General features: G+C 37.3%; 1 protein-coding gene across 1 annotated transcript in view; it reads left to right on the forward strand.

Annotated features, from left to right (window-relative positions):
• LOC106875347 (uncharacterized) overlaps positions 1-26,314 on the forward strand; it is a 72,640-nt gene that overhangs the window by 37,970 nt on the left and 8,356 nt on the right. Inside the window, 7 exon segments of the mRNA XM_052967243.1 lie at positions 1,874-2,010; positions 4,207-4,323; positions 8,736-8,878; positions 10,728-10,851; positions 12,072-12,231; positions 13,966-14,165; positions 20,897-21,022. Coding sequence (XP_052823203.1) covers positions 1,874-2,010; positions 4,207-4,323; positions 8,736-8,878; positions 10,728-10,851; positions 12,072-12,231; positions 13,966-14,165; positions 20,897-21,022 — 1,007 coding nt within the window.

Raw genomic sequence — 26,314 nt, forward strand, 5'->3', positions numbered from 1 at the left:
GGATACGTTCGTGCTGCTGGTCGTGGTGAGAGGGATAACTCCCTTGGCAAACAGGACACAGTCGTGTGTCGATAAGCCAGCTGGAGGAGATGTCCTCCTGGGGCTAAAAGCAACAGTAACATCCACCCCTAGGGGTCAGCCACACTTAAGTGGCAATATACTACACTTTATATATATATATATATACATATATTAATGTGTGTGTGTCTTTGTGTCTGTGTTTGTGTCCCCACCATTGCTTGACAACTGATGTTGGTGTGTTTATGTCCCCGAAACTTAGCAGTTTGGCAAAGGAGACTGATAGAATAAGTACTAGGCTTACAAAGAATGAATCCTGGGGTTCATTTCATCGACTAAAGGTGGTGCTCCAGCATGGCCACAGTCAAATGATTGAAACGTGCAAAAGAGATATATAATATAGCTTTTATATCTTTTATAGGTGTACCTCAAACACTGATGAATTTATAATTACTATCATTAGATGGTAGTTATAAATTTTAATTAATTAAAATTTCTTGGTTTGCTACATCAAGTATGATAATTATTAAGATTTCATGGAGCAAGTACTCTGGGTACTTTTACCTCAATCTTTCTTTAAATGTATAACACCATTCAGTTCATTCACAAAAATTCTATAATCTCTCTAATCATTTTACGATGAAGTGGTCATGGCTAGACTATGTTTTGCTGATGAGGTCTAATAAGATTGAAACATATCTAAGATTGTCACTAAAAATCAAATTCACTCTCTCACACACAGATACAGACACACACACACACACATACTAACTTATTCATCTGTGTATATGTTTCATAATTTATAATATTGTTTCATAAGGTGGCAAGCTGACAGAATTGTTAGCAATCCAGGCAAAATGCTTAGTAGCATTTCATCAATAATTATGTCCTGAGTTCAAATTCTGCTGAAGTCAACTTTACCTTACATCTTTCCAGGGGGAATAAAATAAGTTACAGTTGAACACTGGGGTCAATATAGTTGCCTTACCTACTTCCTGTGGAGGCGCAATGGCCCAGTGGTTAGGGTAGCGGACTCGCGGTCGTAGGATCGTCGTTTCGATTCCCAGACCAGGCGTTGTGAGTATTTATTGAGCAAAAACACCTAAAGTTCCACAAGGCTCCGGCAGGGGATGGTGGCGAACCCTGCTGTACTCTTTCACCACAACTTTCTCTCACTCTTTCTTCCTGTTTCTGTTGTACCTGTATTTCAAAGGGCCAGCCTTGTCATACTCTGTGTCACGCTGAATCTCCCTGAGAATGTTAAGGGTACACGTCTGTGGAGTGCTCAGCCACTTGCACATTAATTTCACGAGCAGGCTGTTCCGCTGATCGGATCAACTGGAACCTCGTCGTCGTAACCGACAGAGTGCCAACCACCACCACCTACTTCCCAAAATTGCTGGCCTTGTGCAAAAATTTGAAACCTATGATATAGTTTGAGGATGAAGGATAATGCTTGCAACTTCCATGGATCCTTGACTAAGAGATAATGTTACTTGAGTAAAATTAATATAGTTAATATTCACTTAGAACATGATGATCAGTGATTGAAAGGAAAACACAAATAGGGACAGTGTTCCCAAGACACAGTTCAAAGAAGTAAGAATTGGGTGAATTGTCTTATATATAGTATGAAGAGTGAGAAATGGCTGGATTTTTAGGGGTAGTAGAGGTGGATGTGTTGTGTGTGTTTTTGAATATATGTATAAGTGTATGAATAATACAAATAGTTTTGAACTGTTTGTCTGTTTCTTGAACATATTTTTGTTAATTTAAAACTATAAAATACTTTCTTTAGTTTGATATATTAACTTTATTGATTGATTTTTATTGTAATGTTTTATTTGTATTTTAGAAAGGATTTCCCCAGAAAGTCTGTTTTGTGCAAGTGGTTGTAATAACTGGACTGATGCTAAGAGAAATCAGAACTGGATATCTCACCTCCAAAACTGTGATATTATTTCTATGCCTGACAAATGGGAGTTCCCTTGGGTTTGTCTAATAATTATTTCCTTTCCATTCAAAATGCTCATTAAAATTGATTATAAATTGGGAGCTAACTTGTGTCTAAATAATAATATTTTAGAGTTACAGCTAATTGAATTTAAAATGCAATGGGTGTGCAGCAGGAATATCCAGCAATCACCCATGTTGTGATTCGTTTGAACATTACCCACATGATCAGCAAAAACTGACCAATCATAACTTTGCTTGGAAAGAATATTACCCATGTGTTCAACAAAATCTGATCAATCACCACTTCGTGTAAAATAGGCTCCAGCGATAATTTCAACTTTTAGCACGCTTCTTCCTGAGCCCTCCAATCAGTATAAAATTGACACATTGTGACTACCAAACAGACAGCTTTGGGATATAGCAGAGAAAGCATGAGATGATACAGTACACAGACGGCAAACAGACACAAGCAGCAGTCCACAACAACAGCCAAGAGGTGGAATTAATGTTTTTCCTGCTGCTAACCATTGAGTCTTGAAGTAAATATGAAACATAGCACAGGCAGATTTTACCTTGATCAGTAACTCAAAATGAAGATTATAGTAGTAAGGCTTGAATTCCTGGCCGGGCAGTCAATAGTCCAGCAATTTAATCTCATAGATCTGTACCATGTTGCTGGTCCTGAACTGTGTCAGTGACCAATGCACTTAATGTTTGCTCACTCAGATCACTTCACTTTAATATAAGTACTATGTATAAGTAGTTATTGAAAGCTCTGTGTAATGCAAGTGCTACTGTATAACTCAAAAAGGTTTTGTTAACTTCAATGTGCAAGTAATTATTGACAGCTCTATGTAATTCAAGTACTACTGTATAATTTTAAAAGGTTTTGTTAGCTTCAAATGTTTAGTTTAATTCTTTTAACAGTCCTTTAGCAGGCAAGTGGAAATGACTCCAAGTGAATCCTTCCTAAAAGTTCTAATGTCTGTTGGTTTCACCTGATTTTCAGTCTTGCTCTGATACCCTCAATAGTATAGTAAGAAAGAAGTTAAAATCATAATGATAAAAACATACACTAGACCCAAAAGCTCATACTATTGGTGTTTTCATTCTTGGCTGTGTGGTAAGAAGTTTGCTTCCCAACTACAAGGATCTGCATTCAGCCCCACTATGTGGCACCTTGCACAAGAGGATAAAATGATAATGATAAAAGTGTACACAAAACACAAAAGCTTATACTATTGGTGTTTCCATTCCTGTCTGTGAGGTAAGAAGCTTGCTTCCCAAACACATGGTTCTAGGTTCAATCCCACTGTATGGTACCTTGGTCAAGTGTTTTCTACTATAACCTCGGGCTTACCAAAACCTTGTGAGTGGATTTGACATAAAAGGTCTCTGCTTGGTGGATGCCACATCTAACACCTGATCAAAAGTGTACCAGGCTGATCACATCATGGCAAAATCTGACATTGTTTGAGGCAGATCCAGCTGGTTTCCATGAATGTTTCTTAATCCAGGATGAGTGTTGGGATCATCACTTTGAGCCAGAAACAAAGAGACAATCCATGCAGTGGAAACACACCTCCTCACCTTCACCAAAAAGGGCCAAGACTGTTTCATTAGCAGGGAAGGTGATAGCCTCGGTTTTTTTGAGATGCAAAAAACATTGTGTTTATTGACTATCTTCAAAAGGGCCATACCATCCATGAAGAGTATTAGGCCAACTTGCTGAAGCAATTATGAAAGGTTATCAAGACCAAACGTCTAGGAAAACTGATTAAAGAGATCTTGTCTCATCATGACAATGCTCCAGTGCACAAGTCTTATGTTTCAATGGCTGCTGTGCATGACTGTGGCACTGAATTGGCTGATCATTGTCCCTATTACCCTTATTTAGCCCCATGTGACCTAGTGAAATTTAACTCAGCAAAAATTAGTCTTCCCTGTTATGAATAGGCATCATAGCATGTACTACCCATAAGTAAGAAACTAAGGCACTGCATAATTGACAAATGTTTTTGTTAGCTTATAATGTTAAGTTCAAATCTTTCTACATTCCATGCAACTTGATAGAATTTTCAATAGCTTATCATCGAACCTCAGTTATTAATCAACATATCTATATTTCATATACAGTAACTCCTCCGGATTTTTATTTTTCAATGTTTTCTTTTAGCAATATGTCAGTCATAAGTTCCTCTTCTCTTTTTTTTTTTTTACCTGCTGTTCCAGTATGCTGCTTGGGATTTGGCATTTCATATGATTCCATTCAGTTTCCTTGACCCTGATTTCTCCAAGAAGCAACTTCTTTTACTGTTATCTGATAAATATCTACATCCAAATGGTCAGGTAAGATTATTCATTTTCTCTTTTGTTAATTATTTTAAAACAATTAAAAAAATTTCCAAAGCAAAATCTACATGATTGAGTTTTTTAAGTAATCATGTTTTTGTTTAGTTTTGGGTGGTATTTTTCTACAACAAGCATCTAAAGTGCTCCCATATGAAAATTTAATAAAAGAGAAGAGTGAAGCAAGCATTGAAATGGTAAATATCTAGAAGGAAAAGGTATTTGGGCAAGACTCTTTGTGAAAGGTAGGTATGTGGAATTTGAGTGGATAAGTTAATTAAACAAACTACTGAAGATGAAAACAGAAAGAGAACTACATTTGAAATGTATTGTGTGAGTTTAAGACACTAGAAAAATACTTTGATATCAATCTACCTATATCATCATCATCGTTTAATGTCCGCTTTCCATGCTGGCATGGGTTGGACTGTTTGACATGGAGCTGGCTAGCAGGGAGCTGTCCAGACTCCAGTTGTCTGTTGTGGCATGGTTTCTACAGCTGGATGTCCTTCCTAATGTTACATGTGCAATCAAAATTGAGTTGGGTCTAAAAAAACAAATCCCCACATTCAGCTTTTTGTAAGAAATATTTCTTTAGTTTGACTAAATCATTCAAGGCAGTCCAATGACTGAAACAAGTAAAAAAATAAAAGAAAGGTACATATGGAAGGTATCCATAGTGTAAAAGGAGTGAGAGAGACAGACAGACAGGGTGAGATAGTGAAGTTATAGGAGGAAGGATGAGAACAGATATCAAAATACTAGATCTCAGTAGGTCAGCAGCTCATGCAAGATTATAAGTGGTAGCATGATTTACTTCAGTCTCCTCCAATCTATACCAGCATAAAAAAATAATCATTCAAATGAAAATGATCATTAAAGTGTTCATGTATTTTGGATGGTATAGTTACAACTCTCTCTCTGTCTCTCTCTCTCTCTCTCTCTCTCTCTGTCTCTCTCTCTATCTCTCTCTCTGTCTCTCTCTCTGTCTCTCTCTCTCTCTCTCTCTCTCTCTCTGTCTCTCTCTATCTCTCTCTCTCTCTCTCTCTCTCTCTCTCTCTCTCTTTCACACACACACACACACACACAAAACATGAAAATAGCTACAAGCATGCGACAACTACTAACCCATAGATGTGCTTTTCCCTTTCATTCTGCCTCTTCTGAAGCTATGACAGAACTTCTGCTCCTCTAAACTGTTGAACTAAATATGACCTAATGCGCTGGACATGACCCCCTCCATTCATCATTCCTACTGTGTCTCACCTCCCGGGTCCTGCACTGCACACTCTCCTTTCACTGTAGACACACAGACCTCAGAAGCTCCTTCCCTACTCGTGTTTTTATTTTTAGAAAACCTGAAGAAAGGTAAACTGAACTACACTCTTGTGATAAATAAATAAACAAACAAATAAACATACATAAATATGTACATACATATATACATTAGGGATACAACTTTTTTTGCAACTCCATAGTCTTGTATCATATTCTGATGATCTTTTGCTAGAGAGCAATGAAAATCAATGTTTTTTTTGTTTTTTTTTGTATTTGATCAAAAAAGTTCACCCATGACTAACTTTGAAATTTCTGTACTCGGTTGCATTTGGGTGGATTTCCAAAAACTAGAACCCTGGTTGAATAATAAACAAAAAAGGAAAAATATCCAAATTGTTTAATCCATAACTCTTAAAAGAACTGTATTCTGCATTCCAGAACAAAAAAAAAGAAGGTAAGTTATATAACATCAAATTAGTTAATAGTCAAGTTGTGGCAAGTCATTAGAGAGAATGAGATACAATGGCAGGTTCGCTTTGTTCTTGCATGTGGCATGTAGTTCTTGAATGACCTTAATTGCTCGCTCACAGCATTGACTGTTTCTGCTCATGTTTAGTTTTGATGGCTCTTGTTTCCTGTGATTTATCAAGTATTTCAAAACAGTCTTGTAGGGTAGTAAGGCTTATGATAGCTCTGCATAATCTTCAACTCTATACATTTGGTTACTGAACTAGTGGTCTGCCCAGTCATATGAGATGAACTGCCAGACTATCTACAATCTTTCTCTCACAGGTGGCATGAGGAAAAATGCAAGAAGGGCTAAGAGTGCTTGCGAATTCCATTTGGCATTACTAATGTTCAGAATTTTCTGAAACTTGATGAAAGATAGATCTCCATTTTCATGGAAGAACCTGAAGGCATGGGTTAAGTAGAACAAAAACTTCATATCATCTCTCCAGCCAGCTTGCTCTTCAATGACATGAGTTCCATTCTGGAAGGAACTTTGGAGTTCTTCATAAACTTGTCATGAGTTCTTTGACAAAAAATATTCAATGTTGGGTGAATTGCTTGTGCCTGCTAGCTCTTCATTCAAGACAACATGCAAGATTCTGTACAAGACACGGTGTTGACAGCTCATGACTTGTGGCTTGTCATAGCCTTTGCTCAAGAACATTCTTTGCAGTCTCACCATCATCCCACTCTTTCATCCTGTATTCACACTTGGCGTATCAGCAATAATTATTGAGATTATGCCCCACGAGTGAAATTCATCCAAAGTGCTTTTCAATCCTTCTGCAATGGTCTCAGCCTTGCCATCACACAGCTTCAGAGTAGTCAGCTTGATTTCACTTGTTTCATTCTTGATGACAACCGCTTGACATTCATTTCTGTCAATATGTTTACCATTGAAATGCAGGCTCCATTCTTGATTGCATAGCGTATCGATCAAGTGTTTCTTCATTTCACCAGCTTTCTTGAAGAGTGCATTGTAAATGCCTTGCTGACTAGGATCTGGGATATCAATGCCTTCCTCTAACAACTGTTTGCAGATTCTCACAGCTTTGTTGGTAGAGACATTTGTTCCAGTTACAAGTCTCATACCAATTGCAGATTTATTGTGCTTTTTTGTGGAGGAATAAGTGCCATCACTATCATTTTGATCAACTCTGTCATCTTCACTGTAATTGTACTCTTCAATTTCTTGTTCTTCAGAGTCACTGTCAGTATCCAGGATTGTTGGGTTTGATAATGAATGGGAGGCTTTAGCATCAGAGCATCTTCTCTTGGAAGGACAGATAGTGTGCTTGCTTGCAGCTTTGCCTGTAGAATAGCTTATTTGCCCTTGCTTTGGAATTGGATGGAGTACAGCTTTTTGTCATCAGCATTAAGCCAATCACCATGAATTTTGGTGATACAAACAGTTCTACTAATGGCTCAAACTTTCCTTTCTTGGCCCATTTGTCATACAAATGAAGCACATTTTTTAGCTTGGACCATATTGCTTGCTCAGAAATGATTTGGAAAATTCAGTTTATCTCTCCACAGTAGTGTCACCTCTCTTGATGATTCTGCCACTCTCTCTCCTTTCTGCCTTTAATTGATTTTCCAAGAAACTGGTAATGACCAACAATCTGCTCTTTGGGTGGCATTCGGCTTCTGCTGGCCAGTAAGGCTTCTACAGGCACATGACCTCTAGGTGAATGGGACTGGAACTGCACCAAATTTCTCTTCCATTTCTCCTTCTTCTGAACAACTTTGAAGCTTTTTCTTGAATGATATCTCACTAGCAGTCATGCAGAACGCACACTGAAACCGAAACAACAAGAGTGAAAGTGAAAGAAGAACTTATTTGCTTCATGACTAAGTATGATGACTCAGCAATACAGTCTAATCACCACTGAAGTTTTATAAATGCTAAGAATTTATTGAAAACCAAGAGCGCTATGCGACCTTACCCATATTCAAACAAGTGTTGCATAAGAATACAAATATGGATTCATGGGTGAACTTTTTTAAAGATAGCTCAAAAGTGAGTTCACTTTAGTTACTTATGCATAAAAGCTCATCTAAATATGATACAGGAAATTGTTTTTGGTGAAAGAAATTGAAAAGTTGTATCCCTTATAGACATAAATACATATTTGCATGTGTGCATTCATGCATTCATGCATGCTTACATGTGGTTGAAAAATACAAGAGAAAGAGGACATTTATGGATAAGGAGTTTGCAAATCCAGTACCCAAGATACACTTTCAGCTTCATACTTATTATTATTGGAGCAACAGAATGCATACTAACTCATCTGTAGCAAAGTATGGCTGAACTGTGGGTCTTGCTACAAATGATCACGATATCTGGAATTATAAAAATCTGCAAGACCTTCTTAAAATTTAATGGATGATGGTTAAAACATGACACGTTCCTTCACAACCTTGCTACCAAAGTTGGTGGCCAGTCAAAATTTATTCTAAATTAAAGAGAGAAAGAGAACAAATGAGCAAACATATATGCATGCATTCATGCATATACATACATACATATGTACATACATATATGTGTATGTACGCATGCACACACACTAGGAGAAACATTCTTTACTGTTTGTAACATAGTTGTTCGCTTTTTTCTGCAGCTTCCTGGTTGTGAATTTGACTTCAGTGATACAAACCCCCCTGTACATTGTTGGGCATGTCTCTCTGTTTACCACAATAGTGGTTCATATGATGTGAGCTTTCTAAAGAAATGTTTTCACCGATTATTATTGAATTACAACTGGTAAGTTTACAACTTTGTCACTAATTCTGTAAATTAAATACTAATTCGTTTTTCTTTACAATGTAGTGAATATAGGTGTAAGTAAACTCTAGCAGTTTATTAGTTTAAAACAAAAATTGAAGAGAGCTTTTGATCATTAACTTGTAAACAATGTCCTGTGTTCTTCCTAGTTTTTTTGTTTTTACACTTGTGTTTGTCTCTCATCACCTCTTGATAACCATAACTTAGTGGTTTGGTAAAAGAGAATGATAGAATAAGTACCAGGTTTTGAAAAAATACTGGGGTCAATTAGATAATGCCCTCGTATGGCCACAGTCTAATGACTAAAACAAGAAAAAAGATAAAAGGTAAAGAGAATAAAATAAACGATAATTCTATCACAGGCTGAAAGGTAGTCAAATAAATGCTGGTTGGAGGAGTGCTGAGAGTGGTCAAGACTGAAGATGAATTTAGAGGAATAGGGAAGAAAGACGGTGTTAGAATAACAGGAAGTAATTTTTGTTGGTGATATTTTGCTAAGTCTTAGGGAGAGCTTTCCTTTGAACATTATATCATAGCCCAAGCCCACAAGAACACTTAAACTCAATATCTTAAGCCAAGAAAAAATATTTTAATTTTACTGTTTACCTTGCTGCTTACAGTGATGTGTTTTAATTATCCATTGTACATAATTATAAGATGGACTGAATCAGCTTCTTTGACTGAAACCAGGACTCAATACGTATAACCACAAAATTGTAAAACCAACTAATCATTCACAAAAATTAAATACTTATTATCATAATGCTTTAACTTCCATCATTGTCATTATTACACTGTGTACCTTGGTTTTGAAATATGTACATCATATTGATGCATGTCTTAATATGCAACTGAAAGGGTTGGCAACAGGAAAGTATCTGGGCATAAAATGCTCTTTCAGAAAGAAAAAAAACATCCTACCCAAGCTGTCATGTAAAAATGAACATGAAATGATCATTGAAAATGATTATAATAGTATCTGTGGTTTGCGTGCTCTGCATAAGATGCAGCCTGATGTAAACTATGACATTACTTGTATCCTCTGCTATCTCTTAAATTATGACATTGGTTAGGACTCTGCTATGGTTGTTTAACAACCACTGTCTTATATTCAGCATTTATTATTTTCTGCTACGTTGTAATGGCTTACACAAATTTAGACAGACTGCTGGAATAATTGCTTTTTACTACTGGAGGGTTTTTTGTTTTCTTTTTTTAAATACTCCATCATGAAGTAGGGGTAAAATTTGCTGAAGATCATATAGAGTTGAGAGCCTTGTTTTGAGCTACATTACAGTGGTTGTAATATTAATGTTTGAACTTATCTTACAGTCATAAGTTGGATACTAACAGAGCACAAAATCTCTTGGTTGTTATTTAATGTGTCACATCTGAACAATGATTTTTTTACATTGGCACAAGACAACACATTTTTAGAGGTCTATTAGCTGACTGAAACTGGAGGTAGTGATTTGACTTCATTAGAGTATCAGACAGAATACTTATAGTAGTTGATTACAGCTTTTTATGTCCTGAGTCCAAATCCTGTCATGGTCATCTTTATCCTTTCCGGGTTGATACAATAAAGTACCAGTCAAGCATTGGAGTTAATTTCTATAATGTATTCTAGATGTGAATCAAATTGTAATTGCTGACTAATAGAAAGATAAAAAATAAAATCAACAATAATAGGTTGAACTCAGAGAGATAAGCCTGGATATTACTTGCTACTTGCTATTTCATTACTTTACCACCCTCTTTATTAATAATTATTATGAGAAATAGAAGACAAAATATTGTGAAATTTTCTTCTATGCTTTATTGCTAGGTGGACAAACACAAATAAAATTTATGGCCCTGGTCATCTATATTCTGGAGGTTTCTTGGGTATGGACAATATTTCGATATTCAACCGTTCCTCTGGAACACCACCTGGATATATCCTTGCTCAGGTAAGTTTTTTAAATGAATCCACCTTGTTTCTATTCTAGATATTTTTGTTATATAATTCTAAATAAATTTTGTTTTTAAAATCAAAACTGGAGTTTTTCTTTGTAGTATACTTCACTCATAATTGAGAAATTTCTATTCTCGATGAATTTGTCCATTTTATAGCCACTAACTGGTTTATGAAACCAATATGCTCTCCTTTTCTCTTTCACAACTACAACAACGATAATAATCATGAAATTATTGTGTATAGTGCTCAGGTGCACTACGACTTATCAAAGGTGCATGTATAGTATGTAGAATTATGTACAAATGTCAGGAAAGTGAACAGTGTATGAGTCATGATATACATGTGTGCATGCATAGATGTTATATTTCACATACATCTGCTCCATTAGACAGAATAAAACCTTGACTGCTAAATAAGTTTGAGTATGTTAACTGTGCCTCAAAATTCAAATAACTTCTTTGTGAATTTGAATAACTTGCTCATTTCCTACATAATATAAGCTTTATTTATATAAACGGAAGTAAAATGAAGATCTATGCTGTCAGCTTATCATTCTTGACTTCAAATCTACTGCAGTTGTTTTGTTGTATTATCGCATAGTATTTAATTATACATGTTTCTGTTCATTTTATCCATCGCTGATTTCAGTTGTTAAGCTATAAGTTCTTTTGTTTTGTTTTGTTTTTTCTGTGTATCATATCAATCCCAGTAATTATTTCAGTCTGGTACTGGTTTTGATTTTAATCAGTTTTGTTTTGACGAGTGTACCTGTAAGCACGAGGACATTATTCACATGTATATACACACATACATGCATACACAGGTATATATATACATACACACATATATACATATGTGTGTACATATAAATACAATGAACTCCTGCACTGTTTCTTTTTACCAAATTCCATTCACAAGGTATTGGTACAATGAATAGACATCAAATCATTTGAGTGTTACCTAAGTTAAATTGGTATCCTAACTAGAAGAAAATTTTGTTGGTCATATTTTCAGTTATTTCTTGTGAATGAAAGGAATTTTAGCAATAGTTATTTTTAAAATTTATTTACACTTATGCTTATTCTCAGGTTGTATTTTGTGTTACATCTTTTTGGTGAAAATTAACTTTCAACTTTACTTTTAAAAAAAACAATAATTTCAGTTATTATTTCTGAGATGCCTACCAAATATTTTGGTTAATCTCTTCTATAGGCTGATGCCACTGGATGGATGGCATTTTTCTGTGTGAAAATGTTTGAAATGGCTATTGAGATCATTAAAACTGACCCAGATTATGCTGATATAGCAACACAATTTTTTAGACATTTTTTACTTATAGCTGAAAATGGATCTCAAACTACTAACAAAGCTGGTAAGTTTATTTTCTTTAAAGTGTTGAATACTTATAGTTCTTTGAAGCCTCTAGATTTTTTGTGCATATAAACAAATTGGCTGCTTATTTGTCAGGGATTGGTCAAGTGATGTAGACACCTCTGACAGTTCAAAAATTGATAAAGGCTATTCATCATTTTTTTCAATCTATAGGGAAATAGTTAAATTTGTCAAATTTGTATATTTATTATGTAGGTTTACATATAATAATTAGCTTGTGGGACATTTTTGAGGCCATCAGACACAAAGAGAGGGAGAGGGAGGGAGACATTTTATTTTCATTTTAGTTAGAACATATTTTCAAAAGTAAGAAAATAATTTACCATTTCATTTCATCTTTAAAAACCACTTATTGACATTTCTGCTGGAAGTTTTATGCTACCAGGGAAAGTTAACTTTCATCAGGATTGTTCATTAGTAATATTTATCCCCACTTAAACATGGATGTTCTATTAGAACAAACTATACTGTGATAGTTGCCATGAGAGAAACTCTCATATTGGCTTCTTGTTTATATAGCTAGTGGGGAGATAAATCTCTACTACCACCAGATCATGTGATTTCGACCTTGTTGATCTTGTCTAATAGAACATCCACTTTTAAGTGGGGATAGATATTACCTTTTGGTATTAATAATGCCTCTGTTGCTAATATATATTTTTTTACAAGCTAACCAGCCAATCGTGACACCAGTACCTGTTCTGGCACTGTCAATATATATATCAGTGGTGGGGATATGAATTGCAGTTGCGTCTTAGCAGTCAAGACCAAACAAGGTTGAAATTACATGATCTAGTGGTCTCAGTGTTGGAGATAGTGGGGATTTATCTCATCACTAGTGATATAAATGAGTCAAAAAGCCTGGTAACTACTGCAATATAGTTTATTCTCTAAGTGCTGATAAATATTACCTCCTGATATTAATACTGCCTCTGTCACTAATATATATTTGTTCATTGATAATCCTGAATCTAAAGAGCTGTTGATATGTATGTCATCTGTATCAGTAATTGCTCAGATTATGGGTTTACTAACAGACAGTCCTAATGAATCCCTATTTACCCTAGTGATTTGAAATTTGCAGTAGTGATGTCCAGTGAGTGATAATATATATAGTTTTATCATATAATTCAATTAGAGTGTTGAGCTGGCAGAATTGTTAGAGCTTCAGACAAAGAGCAGCGGAGTAATGAAATTTTTAGAGCAGCGAATAAAGATATTATTTGTTCTGGTTTTATGTTGTTGAGGTCCTCTGCAGCAACACTGGTGCTAATGTTGATTAACACTGGTGTTGTGATGAGATAGTATCTTGTTACCCATACTTTCAAGTACTGGCAACTGATAGGACTGATGGTAATGAGGATGTTTTTGTTTTCTTTTTGAAAGTCTAAGGAAGGGATGTTATGAACCACAGTGAATAACAATCCTTTAGGCGTCTGGAATCATACAAAGATTAAAGAACCCTGATTTAGAGGCTCCTTCTGAAAGCAATGGTGTTCCAGTCTTTGTTGTTGTATTATACTGTGACTGTGTGTGTGTGTGTGAGGAGGGTGCATGGTTTTTACAGCTTAATGCCCTTCCTATCACCAACCATTTTGCAGTACAGTATAGATATGAACTGGTTATTTTTTAATCATGCCATGTTAGTGTTTTGTATTTGTAGCATTAAGACTACTCTGTCTGTTGTAGTTGTAATACTTTCTCACTTTTCCAGGGTTTTGGCATGAGGACGATAAATTCTTCTATGATATGCTGCTTTCACAAGAATCTGACACAATCATTCCACTCTGCATACGATCACTAGTAGGCCTTGTTCCTTTGATTGCTACAACTGTCGTTGATGTTTCATCAATAAGGATTAATAATCCTGAGCTTTTTGCTGTCCTGAGAGATGCTGCTTCCAACAGTAGCAAGGTACAAATTATTATTATTGTTGTTATCTATGTTACAAACGGTATTACTATAACAGATATTACTATTAATCTTATCATTATACATATACTAAATTAACAACCTACACTATTAATAGCAACATTAAGTTGTTGTTGCTTATTCCCAGGTCATTTCTGATAGAGCAGACCTGTGATAAACAGTATTCCACTCTTCCCAGAAAACTACAGCTTCTACACTCTTCATTTTGACCTCTTTTATCAGACACCAGAAAACCAATTTGGTAATCTAAAACTTCAAATGCTTAAAGACAGGATGCAAACACAAACATACTCCTAAAACTTATAGGGTCTAAAAGAATCTTTGTACTTGCCAACACCTACAAATCCTGTGCCAACAATGCCGAATTCTCAGTTTCTCTAATCTGATTAAAATCATAACAATTCTGAAGCTCAACAAAGGTACAAATGGAGTAACATTATATACCCATCACCCTCTTATGCACACCATCAGGTGTGGCTGTGTGGTAAGAAGCTTGCTTTCCACCTACATGGTTCTGGGTTCAGTTTCACTGCATGGCACCTTGGACGAGTATCTTCTTCTATAGCCTCAGGCTGACCAAAGCCTTATGAGTAGGGTTGGTAGATGGAAACTGAAGGAAGCCTATCATGTGTGTGTGTCTTTATGTCTTGTGTTTGTCCCCACACCACTACTTGACAGGGATCTTATCTTTGTGGCTGGTGACTTCAATAGACATGCTGGACAACATGCAGGGGGCTTCCATGGCATACATGGAGTCTATGATTTTGGTTTCCACAATGAGGAGGAAACCAGGCTGCTGGAGTTCTGCAGTGCAAATGATCTTATGGTTTACAATACTAACTTCAGGAAACCTGCCATTCACCTACTCACCTACCGATCTGGTAAACACACTAGTCAAATTGACTACATCCTCTCCAGAAAAAGGGAAAGATGGCTGCTTATAAATGCCAAAACCATCCCAGGCAAAGAATGTACCCCACAGCATAGACTAATAGTTAGCAACTTCAGGACCAGGGCTAAATGGATGTCCAGAAGACGACCAGCATGGAGGAGAAGGGTCTGGAAGCTTAAAGATCCTGCAAATGGACAGAGATTTAGAGACATATTACTCAAAGCTTTTGACGAAATAGATGGGGATATAGCATCACATGATGTAGAAGACAACTGGAAGTTTCTATGGGACAACTTGCTGAGGGCCACTGACCAGATCTGTGGATGGTGCAAAGTCCCCTCTTGACCCAAGGTAACGTGGTGGTGGAACAATGTTGTTGACAGGGCCATTAGGGAAAAGAAACAGGACTGGAAGAATGGTGGTAGCAGGGAATTGTATCAGATTGCCAGAAGAGAAGCTAGGAGACAGGTTTATTTAGCCAGAGGGGAAGCAGATAAGAAAAAATTTGCCAATGTTCTGCACCGTGAGGACCAAAGACTTGAGGTATTTCATATTGCAAGACAGTGTGTGAGGGAGAATCATGATGTTGTAAGAGAGAAATGTGTTCGCATGGATGATGGTTCGCTTTCATTAAACGAGGCTGCAAAGAGAGAGGTTTGGAGATGCCACTATGAAAGGTTGCTAATAAAGGGAATTAATGAGAGAAAGAGAGTCTGACGAATGCCGGTCCAACAGAGGGACCAGCTATCCAAATTGACAGTACCTTGGTAGATAAAGCAATTAAGAGTATGAAGACAGGGAAAGCCCCTAGCCCATCAGGAATCACCACAGAGATGCTCAAAATATCTGACGGTGTCAGCTATAGCCTAGTCACCCATATAGTTAACCAGGTGATACACGAAGGAGTCATACCCAATGACTGGTGTAGCAGCACCATAGTCAACTGCTACAAAGGTAAAGGTGACACTTTAGATACAAATAATTGCAGAGGTATCAAATTGTTGAATCAGGTAATGAAGGTCAAGGAGAGGGTAATAGCCCAACTAATTAAGGAGAGAATCAGTCTAGATGAGATGCAATTTGGGCTCATGCAAGGGAAAAGCCCCTCTGATGCTATATTTCTGGTAAGACAGCTGCAGGAGAAATACCTAGCCAAAGATAAACCTCTGTACCTGGCTTTTGTTGACATGGAGAAAGCCTTTGACAGGGTCCCCTGATCCCTTATCTAGTGGTCAATGAGAAAACTAGGGATAGATGAATGTTTAGTGACAGCTGTACAAGGCATGTACAGAGATGCTCTCAGTTAGGTGAGTGTTGGCAACGAGTACAATGAAGAATTCCGGTTAGGGGTAGGGGTCCACCAAGGATCAGTCCTCAGCCCCATCTGATTCATCATAGTCCTCCTGGCAATAACAGAGGAATTCAAGACAGAATGCCCCTGGGAGCTGCTCTATGCTGATGACCTTGCTCTAATTGCTGAGTCACTATCAGAACTAGAGGAAAAGTTTCAGGTGTGGAAGTAAGAATTAGGATCAAAGGGCCTTAGAGTCAACTTAGCTAAAACCAAAGTCTTAATAAGTAAGAAGGCAGACAAATCACAAATCCCTTCAGGTAGATGACCCTGCTCGATCTTTAGAAAAGGCATAGGTAGAAACTCCATAAGATGTACCTGGTGTACGCTATGGACACATAAGAGGTGCAGCAATATCAAAGAAGGCTAACTAGGAAGATAGTTTTTGTATGTGGCAAATGCTCAGGTGCTATAAACAATGAAAATGTGCAGAGAACAGCTTCTGTCACATTCCAGGGAGAAAAACTAGAAGTAGTTGATAGCTTCCGTTACCTAGGTGACCAAGTTTGTAGTGGGGTAGATGCTCTGAGAGTGTAGCTGCTAGAATAAGAATAGCTTGGGCAAAGTTCAGAGAGCTCCTACCACTGCTGGTGACAAAGGGCCTCTCGCTCAGAGTAAAAGGTATACTGTATGACACGTGTGTACGAACAGCCATGCTACATGGCAGTGAAACATGGGCTGTGACTGCTGAGGATATGCATAAGCTTGAAGGAATGAAGCCAGTATGCTCCGCTGGATGTGTAATGTCAGTGTGCATACTCGACAGAATGTAAGCGCCCTGAGAGAAAAGTTGGATTTAAGAAGCATCAGATGTGGTGTGCAAGATAGATGACTGCGCAGATATGGTCATGTGTTGGAAATGAATGAGGACAGCTGTGTGAAAAAGTGTCACACCCTAGCAGTTGAGGGATCCTGTGGAAGAGGTAGACCCAGGAAGACCTGGGATGAGGTGGTGAAGCATGACCTTTGAACATTGGGCCTTACCGAGGCAATGACTAGTGACCGAGACCTTTGGAGATATGCTGTGCTTGAGAAGACCCAACAAGCCAAGTGAGACCATAGCCCATAGCCTATGCCAGTGGGTGTAACCAGCCCACATATGAGTACCCCTCATTCATTGGACAATAAACTCTGCTTGCGAAGACCTATTGAGGCAAGTGAAATCAAATCAAAATCACTGACGTGGCCTATGACAGTACCACTTGATTGGCACTTGTGCCAGTGGAACGTTAAAAGCACATCTGAGTGTGATCATCGCCAGGGCCATGGATCCAAACTAAGAGCGCGTTCTGCCTCATCTTCGAAACACCTAGTTTAGAATAGAGGCAGCTGATGAAGGAAAAGTTCCATAAGTGGCTTGTTTGTTTTCCTATGTGTTCATTCTGTTGTCCATAAAAAAAGTTCGTTTTTTTTGCTTTGTTTATGTTCTTGTTCCATTTTTGTCCACGTTTTTTGACGTCCTGTACCCGGATATGCATCTATATATACATGTAGATGTAGGTATGTAAATATATGTATGTATATATGCATATTCTCACATATCATTTGTAATATATATATATATACATACACACATATATACATATCGATATATATATATATAATTGTTAAACAGGGCATCAAACATTATGGTAAAGCAAACATCTCAAGTCATATACGATATTATTACAGGAAGGAATTTAAAATCTTACAGCTCTTTCTGGTATATCCCCAAGTATGGGATATTCTGTCATCAGAGACAAATTGGGGAAAAAAGATATAGAAAATGAGAATGGTATATCTCAATAAGATGACAACATAGAGTGAGGGAGTAAAAGAATAAGGAGATGGAAAGAGAGAATAAAAAAGAAGCAAAGAAGTTCATAGTTCAACTTTCCGAAGTTATAGAAATTAAATCCTGCATAGATCCATGAGCGTAAGTCTTTAGGTGCAATCCTGTGTATATCCATGTGGGTTAAAGTCCTGATATAGTAGACACCCCAAGAAAATGACAAGAGCATATCAACTTTCAATAACAGAATGGTAGCAGAGGTGGCTATTAAGTGGGAAAAGTAAAGAAAAGAAATAGAAAGAGAGTTGAATAGAGTGAGGTAGGGATTGGCTATAGGATAAAGTAATGTGTATATGTGTATGGTGTCTAAGAATTGTGTATGGGGTGGGATGGGTAGCTGAGAAGATAAGAGAGAGGATGAGGAGGTAGAGGAAGATAGGGTAAAAAAAAAATAGAGTGAAATGAAAGGAATTTAAAGAGAGTGGTAGATGTCTGGTAGTTTCAAAGATTAAAGTTGTGGGGGAGGAAATTTGGTAGTAATTGCTTGTGTCTGTCCAGGCTAAGGTCAGTGGCTGTAGAGTTATTTTTAGCAATGGGGATGTGTAGTTGAAAAAGGATGAGCTAGTTGAATATTAAACTATATATGCATGGGAGTTAGTTAGTTGTTTATAGTAGGGGTTTTTTGGGGGTTAAGGTTTAAACTAAATTTCGGATAAATTAAAGAATTAATATTTAGCTCATAGTGTGATGAGGTACAGTAGATCGATATGAGGTAAGATATATGATAGAAATCAGAATTATAGAGATTTAGAAGGGTATGCATTAATGATCATATACATATCTCCCTTAAATCACACAAAGTAAACGGAATTTAAAAAATCTAATTACTGCACTGGAAAGTTCACATCGAGAAAATTCCATTGATGTAAAAATTTTTACGAAAAAGTAGAAAATGTGGATTACTATAAACTTTTGAAAAGGCTTCACAATGACACACAACTTCAGCTTTATATATTAAGATAAATAAGCTGGTTATATTATTTGCAACTTATGTGCTTGTTATACACAAAATATTTAAACAATTTTGTATACAATTCCTAATAATATTTAGTCACAAAAGTATAATAGGAGTTTTTAGACATTGAATGGTTTTGAGAATCCCACCCACTGAGTAAAATAGCAATGAAAGGGGTCCATTGGGACAAAATGGTTGAGAACCATTGATCTAGACAAACATAAAAATCATAGACACCAGAAATAGCTATGGCATGATTAGCTTCACTAGCCTAAAACAGAAACAATCAGAGCTGAGGAACACCAACTTTCATAGTCTAACTAAGTCCATTTTGTCTACTTCCACTGTAACCACCACCAGAATTTCTAAGCATATAGAAATTGACTTGATAGTAGTGAGAGTGCAATATGTCCAAGCTATCAACACTGCAGCACCTCATACATTTCGTCACTATGTGTCAGAGCAAGCCATATTGTCCTCAGCTAGGTAGACGCATGGTATAATGGCATAACTAAGACGTGTGGTTCATGCCTGGTAGTTTGATCAACTTTCTACATACAATAGGACTGCTTGATCAGAGCTGACCTGTGGCTACACAACTACAGCTGCATCTACACTACCTCTATTGGATACACCAATCACTACACTTCATACAGCCTTTAAATGGTCACTTACCCTGAGAGAAACAGTAGCCAAATCTCCCTTTAAAAAAAGTAATGTGATGGTCATGCTTTTAGTCATAAATCTGTTCTGTTAAGTCTGGTCTAGGACAAAACAACAATAACAACCACTACCACCACTGCCATCTTACTACACTGCATTGATCAATTGATATATGTCTCATCTTTTACCACTACCGTTGCCTACTACTAGAAAGTCTTTACATAGTCATTCAACTTCTAGTAATAGCAGCTAAATTACCCTTACATCATATTTTTACCAACTTAAAAAGGATGAGTACATTAGATAATATAATTCTATGTCTGAATAAAAGGTGGTATGGTCACAGTTGGAATGGTCTGCTATATCAAGACTGACCCAGGGTAAGACACCAATAACTACTACCTCTTCATCATTCCACTAATGCATGCAGTTACAATTACATACAATACCACTGCATCTTGCCAACCCAGGTTGTTACCACTATACACTACAAGTACATCAACATGAGTCAATGAAGGAAATATTGTGATGTCACTGAACTTGCTAGAGATAGTAGCCAAATCTCACCATCTTCAATAAAACAAAGGGAGAAATTCAGTAATGTAATCTGAGCTAAAAAAGAGAAAAAACAGGTTGGTCACATCTGGAATACTTTTGATCACATGTCTCTTTGATTATGCTTGACCTGGAGTTAAGCCATAACAACAGCTGTTAAACCCTTTCGTTATTATATTTATTTTGAGATGCTCTGTGTTTCTTTCAATTACTTTAAATATAACAAAGAATTTAGTAAAATAACTTAGTTATCATTCAGCTAGTGTTAGGAACATAAATTGTGACTAAGGTTTGGTGGAAGATTTTAATTCAAAACTTATGAAAACAAGACATTTGTACTCAGAGCCAGAGCCGGTTTCAACTAGATTGGTAATGAAAGGGTTAATATTTCAATTATCTCCAGATATTTGTTTCATTCAAAGTCTATGACTGCAACTGCTTCATTGTTTTATTTTCTTTCTTTTAGGTGCAAATGGACAAAAACAAGCTATTTATATCATTTGTTTCTACAGAACAGCTCCAACATATTCTGGGTTACCTATTCAGTGAGACAGAATTCTTGTCTCCCTTTGGAATTAGATCTCTTTCAAAGGTTTGTTGTTACTTTTCTTTTACATCCTATTTATAAAATAGAATCTTCAAAGTTTAAATTAAACAAACTATAGGTGCAGGAGTGGCTGTGTGGTAAGTAGCTTGCTTACCAACCACATGGTTCTGGGTTCAGTCCCACTGCGTGGCATCTTGGGCAAATGTCTTCTACTATAGCCTCGGGCCGATCAAAGCCTTGTGAGTGGATTTGGTAGACGGAAACTGAAAGAAGTCCGTCGTATATATGTATATATATATATATGTGTGTGTCTGTGTTTGTCCCCCTAGTATTGCTTGACAAACGATGCTGGTGTGTTTATGTCTCCGTAACTTAGCGGTTTGGCAAAAGAGACCGATAGAATAAGTACTAGGCTTACAAAGAATAAGTCCCGGGATCGATTTGCTCGACTAAAGGCGGTGCTCCAGCATGGCCGCAGTCAAATGACTGAAGCAAGTAAAAGAGTAAAAGAGTAAACTGCCTGTGCTTGCATGCATGTATTTGCGTGTGTGGATGTGTGCATGTTTTTGCTTGTATATTTATATAGCTTGGTTGTGCTGCTTGCACAGATTCCCATGACTCCCTGTTGCTACCCAGCTCTACTATTCATATTTGAATTGGAAGCTTGAGTTACAACGAGTCTTTCATCAGCTGATTACACAACAATGGATGTGTTGCGGTTACTCTCTTGATAGACCTTAGTGATCCTGACTGTTGACCTTCTAGGATTCCTCTGCTCGACATCAATGTAGGAAGCACTGTTGGTTCAGTTGAGCTCTTCCACTGCCATATCCCTGGCAGGGTGGCTGAATGGTTGCTATGCCTTGCCAAAGGGCAACCCATAACTATGCAGGGCACAGTCATCACTCCTTGAGTTATTTTCAAAATACCCACATACCTATATGCTTATGTAAGTGCCTGGTAAAATTATCATCATCATCATCATTTAATGTCCATTGTCCATGCTGGCATGGGTTGGATGATTTGGCCAGAGCTGGAGTGCTGCACCAGACACCAGTCTGATTTGTCAGGGTTTCTTCAGCTGGATGCCCTTCCTAATATCAACCACTTTATGGAGTGTGCTGGGTGCTTTTATGTGGCACTGCATGGGTGTATGCAGTGCCACAGTGTTATATAGCACCGCACAGGCACTTTTAAGAAACAAAAATCAGAAACATGGGACACAATAAGGTACATCACTCTTGAAATGCAAAGTTAACTCTGGCGATATCTGAATTCAAAATGGGTGGTGGAATTACTCTGATGTCTGGCTTAACACCACCACCTGTCTCTCTTCTGGTTTTAGCAGATTCAAATCTGTTGCAAGCATTCAAATCATGTCTTCAATCTGCAAACTTCTTCCCCTCCTCTCACCCAGTCTTGGAGAACCTAAAAAAGGTCATATGTTCTGCCCTTCTTCTTCTGGCTAAAACATAAAAAAATGAAAACAAAGAAAAATTTAGTTAAATAATTCAAGGCATTTTGTTTACGTCAGGGATTTTCAAACTTTTTGACTTGCGGGCCCCTTTATATTTCAGGCTTTACCTTATAAACACTTATGAAATTTATACATAAATATTTGCTTAAAATAACATATATTTTTACATTTATTTATTTAACAGTATTTAACAAATAGGTTTATTGTCAATTAAAAGATTTCAATTAAAAAACATATCTAAAATCAAATTGCCCATAAAAAGTATTTGCTGTCCACAGACCCCCTGTCATGTCCTTGCGGACCACAGTTTGAAAACCCCTGGTTTACGTCACTCCACTGCCTTTTGGTTTTTGTGAGCAGCGGCACCAGTGGTTGTAGATTTCCAACAAGTCAGTCACTGAATCACTGTATTTTTTAATAGTAAGAATGGCAAGAGAGTATCTATGCAATGCAGAAGGAACAAATACTGCCAAGTATTTTTGTTTTTTCTGTTTTTTTTTAAAGCTTAGCACTTATACTATTGGTCTCTTTTACTGAACCACTAAGTTATAGGGACATAAACAAACCAATGCCAGTTGTCAACTGGTGGCAGGGTGGGGGGCAAAGTCGAAAACACAAGCACACACACACACATATTTACATATAAATGTATATATGACAGGTTTCTTTCAGTTTCCTTCTACCAAATCCACTCACAAGGCTTTAGTCGGCTTGAGATTATAGAAGACATTTGCCCAAGGTGTCATGCAGTGTGACTGAACCTGGAATCATGTGGTTGGGAAACAAACTTCTTATCACAGAGCCATGCCTGTTCCTATAACCATTTTTTTATTTTCTGCTTTCTGAATGCTAAGTACATCTCTGATTGGAAGTTTCATGATTCTGGAATGCATAATGTAGCATTGATATTTTTTTACACATTCTTCCTTGTTACTGAGTGACTGTGTTGTTCACTCACTGGTTGTCACAGAAACAAAGTTTTCTTTCTGGCTTCGCCATTTTTTTGTTTGTTTTGTTTTTTGGTGGGGTTGTTATGTTTTTTTGGCGGGGTTGTTGTGTTTTTCTTTAACCCTTTAGCATTTAAACCAGCCATATCAAACCAAAATATTCTACCTGCTTTATGTTCAAACAGGCCAGATCTGGCCTCTCACACTTACCTTACAATATCATTCTAAAAATAAACTACCACATCATCAAAATCTTGAAGCTATGGGATTAATACATGAGTAATTCAAAACAATTTGAATAAATAAAGAATATGTTTAATAGAATAATCTGAACCCTAAAGATTATTAGTGGAAATCCAGAGGAGCAATATCTGGTGAAATGGAGGGCGGGGTAACACATCCCAGCCGAGTTGCAGCAATTTTTGTCTGGTTCCCAAAGAAACGTGCGGTCTTGCATTATTATGTTGGAAAACAACACCCTTCCTGTTGGCCAATTCTGGATGTTTCTCTTGAATTGCTGTTTTTAACTCATCCAGTTGTGTGCAGTATTTCTCAGAATTAATTGTCTGGTTACTTGGGAGAAGCTCATAGTACAGAATTCCTTTCCAGTCCCACCAGACACAAAGCAAAACTTTTTTAGGCTGAAGACCCACTTTTGGGGTGGCTAAGGGTGGCTCATGTTGCTTACTCCAGGATCGCTTTCTCTAAACATTTTGGTAGATAATCCATTTCTCATCCCCTGTCACAATATGCTTTAAAAAAGATGCCTTTTCATTCCGTTTATAAAGTGAATCACAGATGGAAATGCGATCCAAAAGGTTCTTCTCCCTCAACTCATGTAGTACCCAAACATGTAGCGATTTGTGTACCCAAGCTTTACCAGGTGCTCATGAATGACGGATTTTGATAGGTTGAGGCTTTCTGCCAATTCTCGGGTTGTGCAATGAGGGTTATTCTCAATTAATAACTTAATTTGGTCATCATTTGTAGTGGATGGTCTGCCTGATCGATCTTTATCAAAAAGGCTACAATCTTCAACTCAAAACCTCGCGAACCACTTCCATACAGTTTTTTTCGGATAAAGAAACATCACCGTAAACTGTGCATATTTCTTTGGTTGCTTTACGGAAAAAGAAAAGCATCAAGTACCGAAAATGAACTTTCTTATCTTCCATTTTAAAGGGTTTCAGAATTAACACAGGTTATAGGAACATAAACCTTCTTCCACGAAAAGATAGCTTAAACTGTGCTCTAAATGGCGGTGTAGTCAAATCCTATTTTATGGACTCAACCATGTTCTAAAATAAGTCGAAAGGTAAGCTGCTATAAATCGGCACAAACTTTCTGGACAACCCAATAATAATAATAATAATAATAATACTTTCTAATTTTTGGCACAAGGCAAGCAATTTTGAGGAGTGAGCGCTAGTTGTTTATACTGATCCTACTGCTTGACTGGTACTTATTTCCTCAATCCCAAAAGGAAGAAAAGCAAAGTTGACCCTGACAGAATTTGAACTCAAAGACAGACAAAATGCTTAGCAGCATTTCGCCCAGCATGCTAATGATTCTGCCAGCTTGCTACCTAAATAATTGTAATAATAATAATCCTTTCTACTGAAGGCCTGAAATCTTGTGGGAGGGGACTAGTTGATCATGTAAAACCCAGTGTTTCACTGGTACTTAATTTATCCACCCTGAAAGGATGAAAGGCAAAGTCAACCTTGGCAGAATTTGAACCCAACATAGCAACTGGTGAATTACCGCTAAGCATTTCATCCAGCATGCTAACAATTCTACAGCTCGCCAATAATAATAATAATAATAATCCTTTATATTGAAGGCACAAGGCTCGAAATTTGTGGGGAGGGGACTAGTCGAGTACATTGACCCCAGTGTTTCACTGGTACCTAATTTATCAACCTCAAAAGGTTGAAAAGCATAGTTGACCTCAGTGGAATTTAAACTCAGAAACTAGCTTCAGGTGAAATACCACGAAGCATTTTGCCCGACATTCTACCAGCTTGCCAATAATAATAATAGTAACAACAATAATAATAATCTCTTAACATCCGTTTCCCATGCTAGCATGGGTTGAATGATTTGACCAGAGCTGGTAAGCTAGAGAGCTGCAGCAAGTTCTAGTCTGACAGTTTTGGTTTCTATAGCTGGATGTCCTTCCTAATGCCAATCACTTTACAGTGTGTGTTGAGTGTTTTTAATGTGACACTGGCACAAATCCTTTTTACATGGCATTGACACATAACTCTTGCAGGCCAATTCTCTTCACCAGGGGGAGTGACCTTAACACTTCTGCTGTGGAGGACAGGTCTTTTTGAGTACAGCAAGGTGCCAGCTATCCTGTTCCTTTGTCATCTCATGTGAGAGGGTCAGTGTCTGGAGGTCATCCTTCAGTACTTCATCCCATGTCTTCCTAAGTCTTCCTCTTCCACATGTTCCATCCACTATAAAAATAAGTATTATTATAGCTCTTTCTAATTTTGGCACCAGACCATTAGTTTTGAGGTGAGCATACAGTCAATTACATAATCCCTAGTAGTTAATGGGTACTTTATTCTATCAATCCTGAAAGTATGAAAGATATCAAGCCATACTTGAATGGCATATCCAGTAAATTCACCGTCATCAATTGACCACAGGGAAAGTTCACCGTCAAGTTTACTGTCATCAATTCACCACAGGGAAAGTTCACCGTCATCAATTCACCACACTGAAAGTTCACCGTCAAGTTCACTGTCATCAATTCCCCACAGGGAAAGTTCACCGTCAAGTTCACTGTCATCAATTCACCACAGGGAAAGTTCACCACAGGGAAAGTTCACCACAGGGAAAGTTCACCACAGGGAAAGTTCACCACAGGGAAAGTTCACCACAGGGAAAGTTCACCGTAAA

Source organism: Octopus bimaculoides, chromosome 1 (assembly GCF_001194135.2).
Source record: "Octopus bimaculoides isolate UCB-OBI-ISO-001 chromosome 1, ASM119413v2, whole genome shotgun sequence".
Taxonomy (NCBI): Eukaryota; Metazoa; Mollusca; class Cephalopoda; order Octopoda; family Octopodidae; genus Octopus; species Octopus bimaculoides.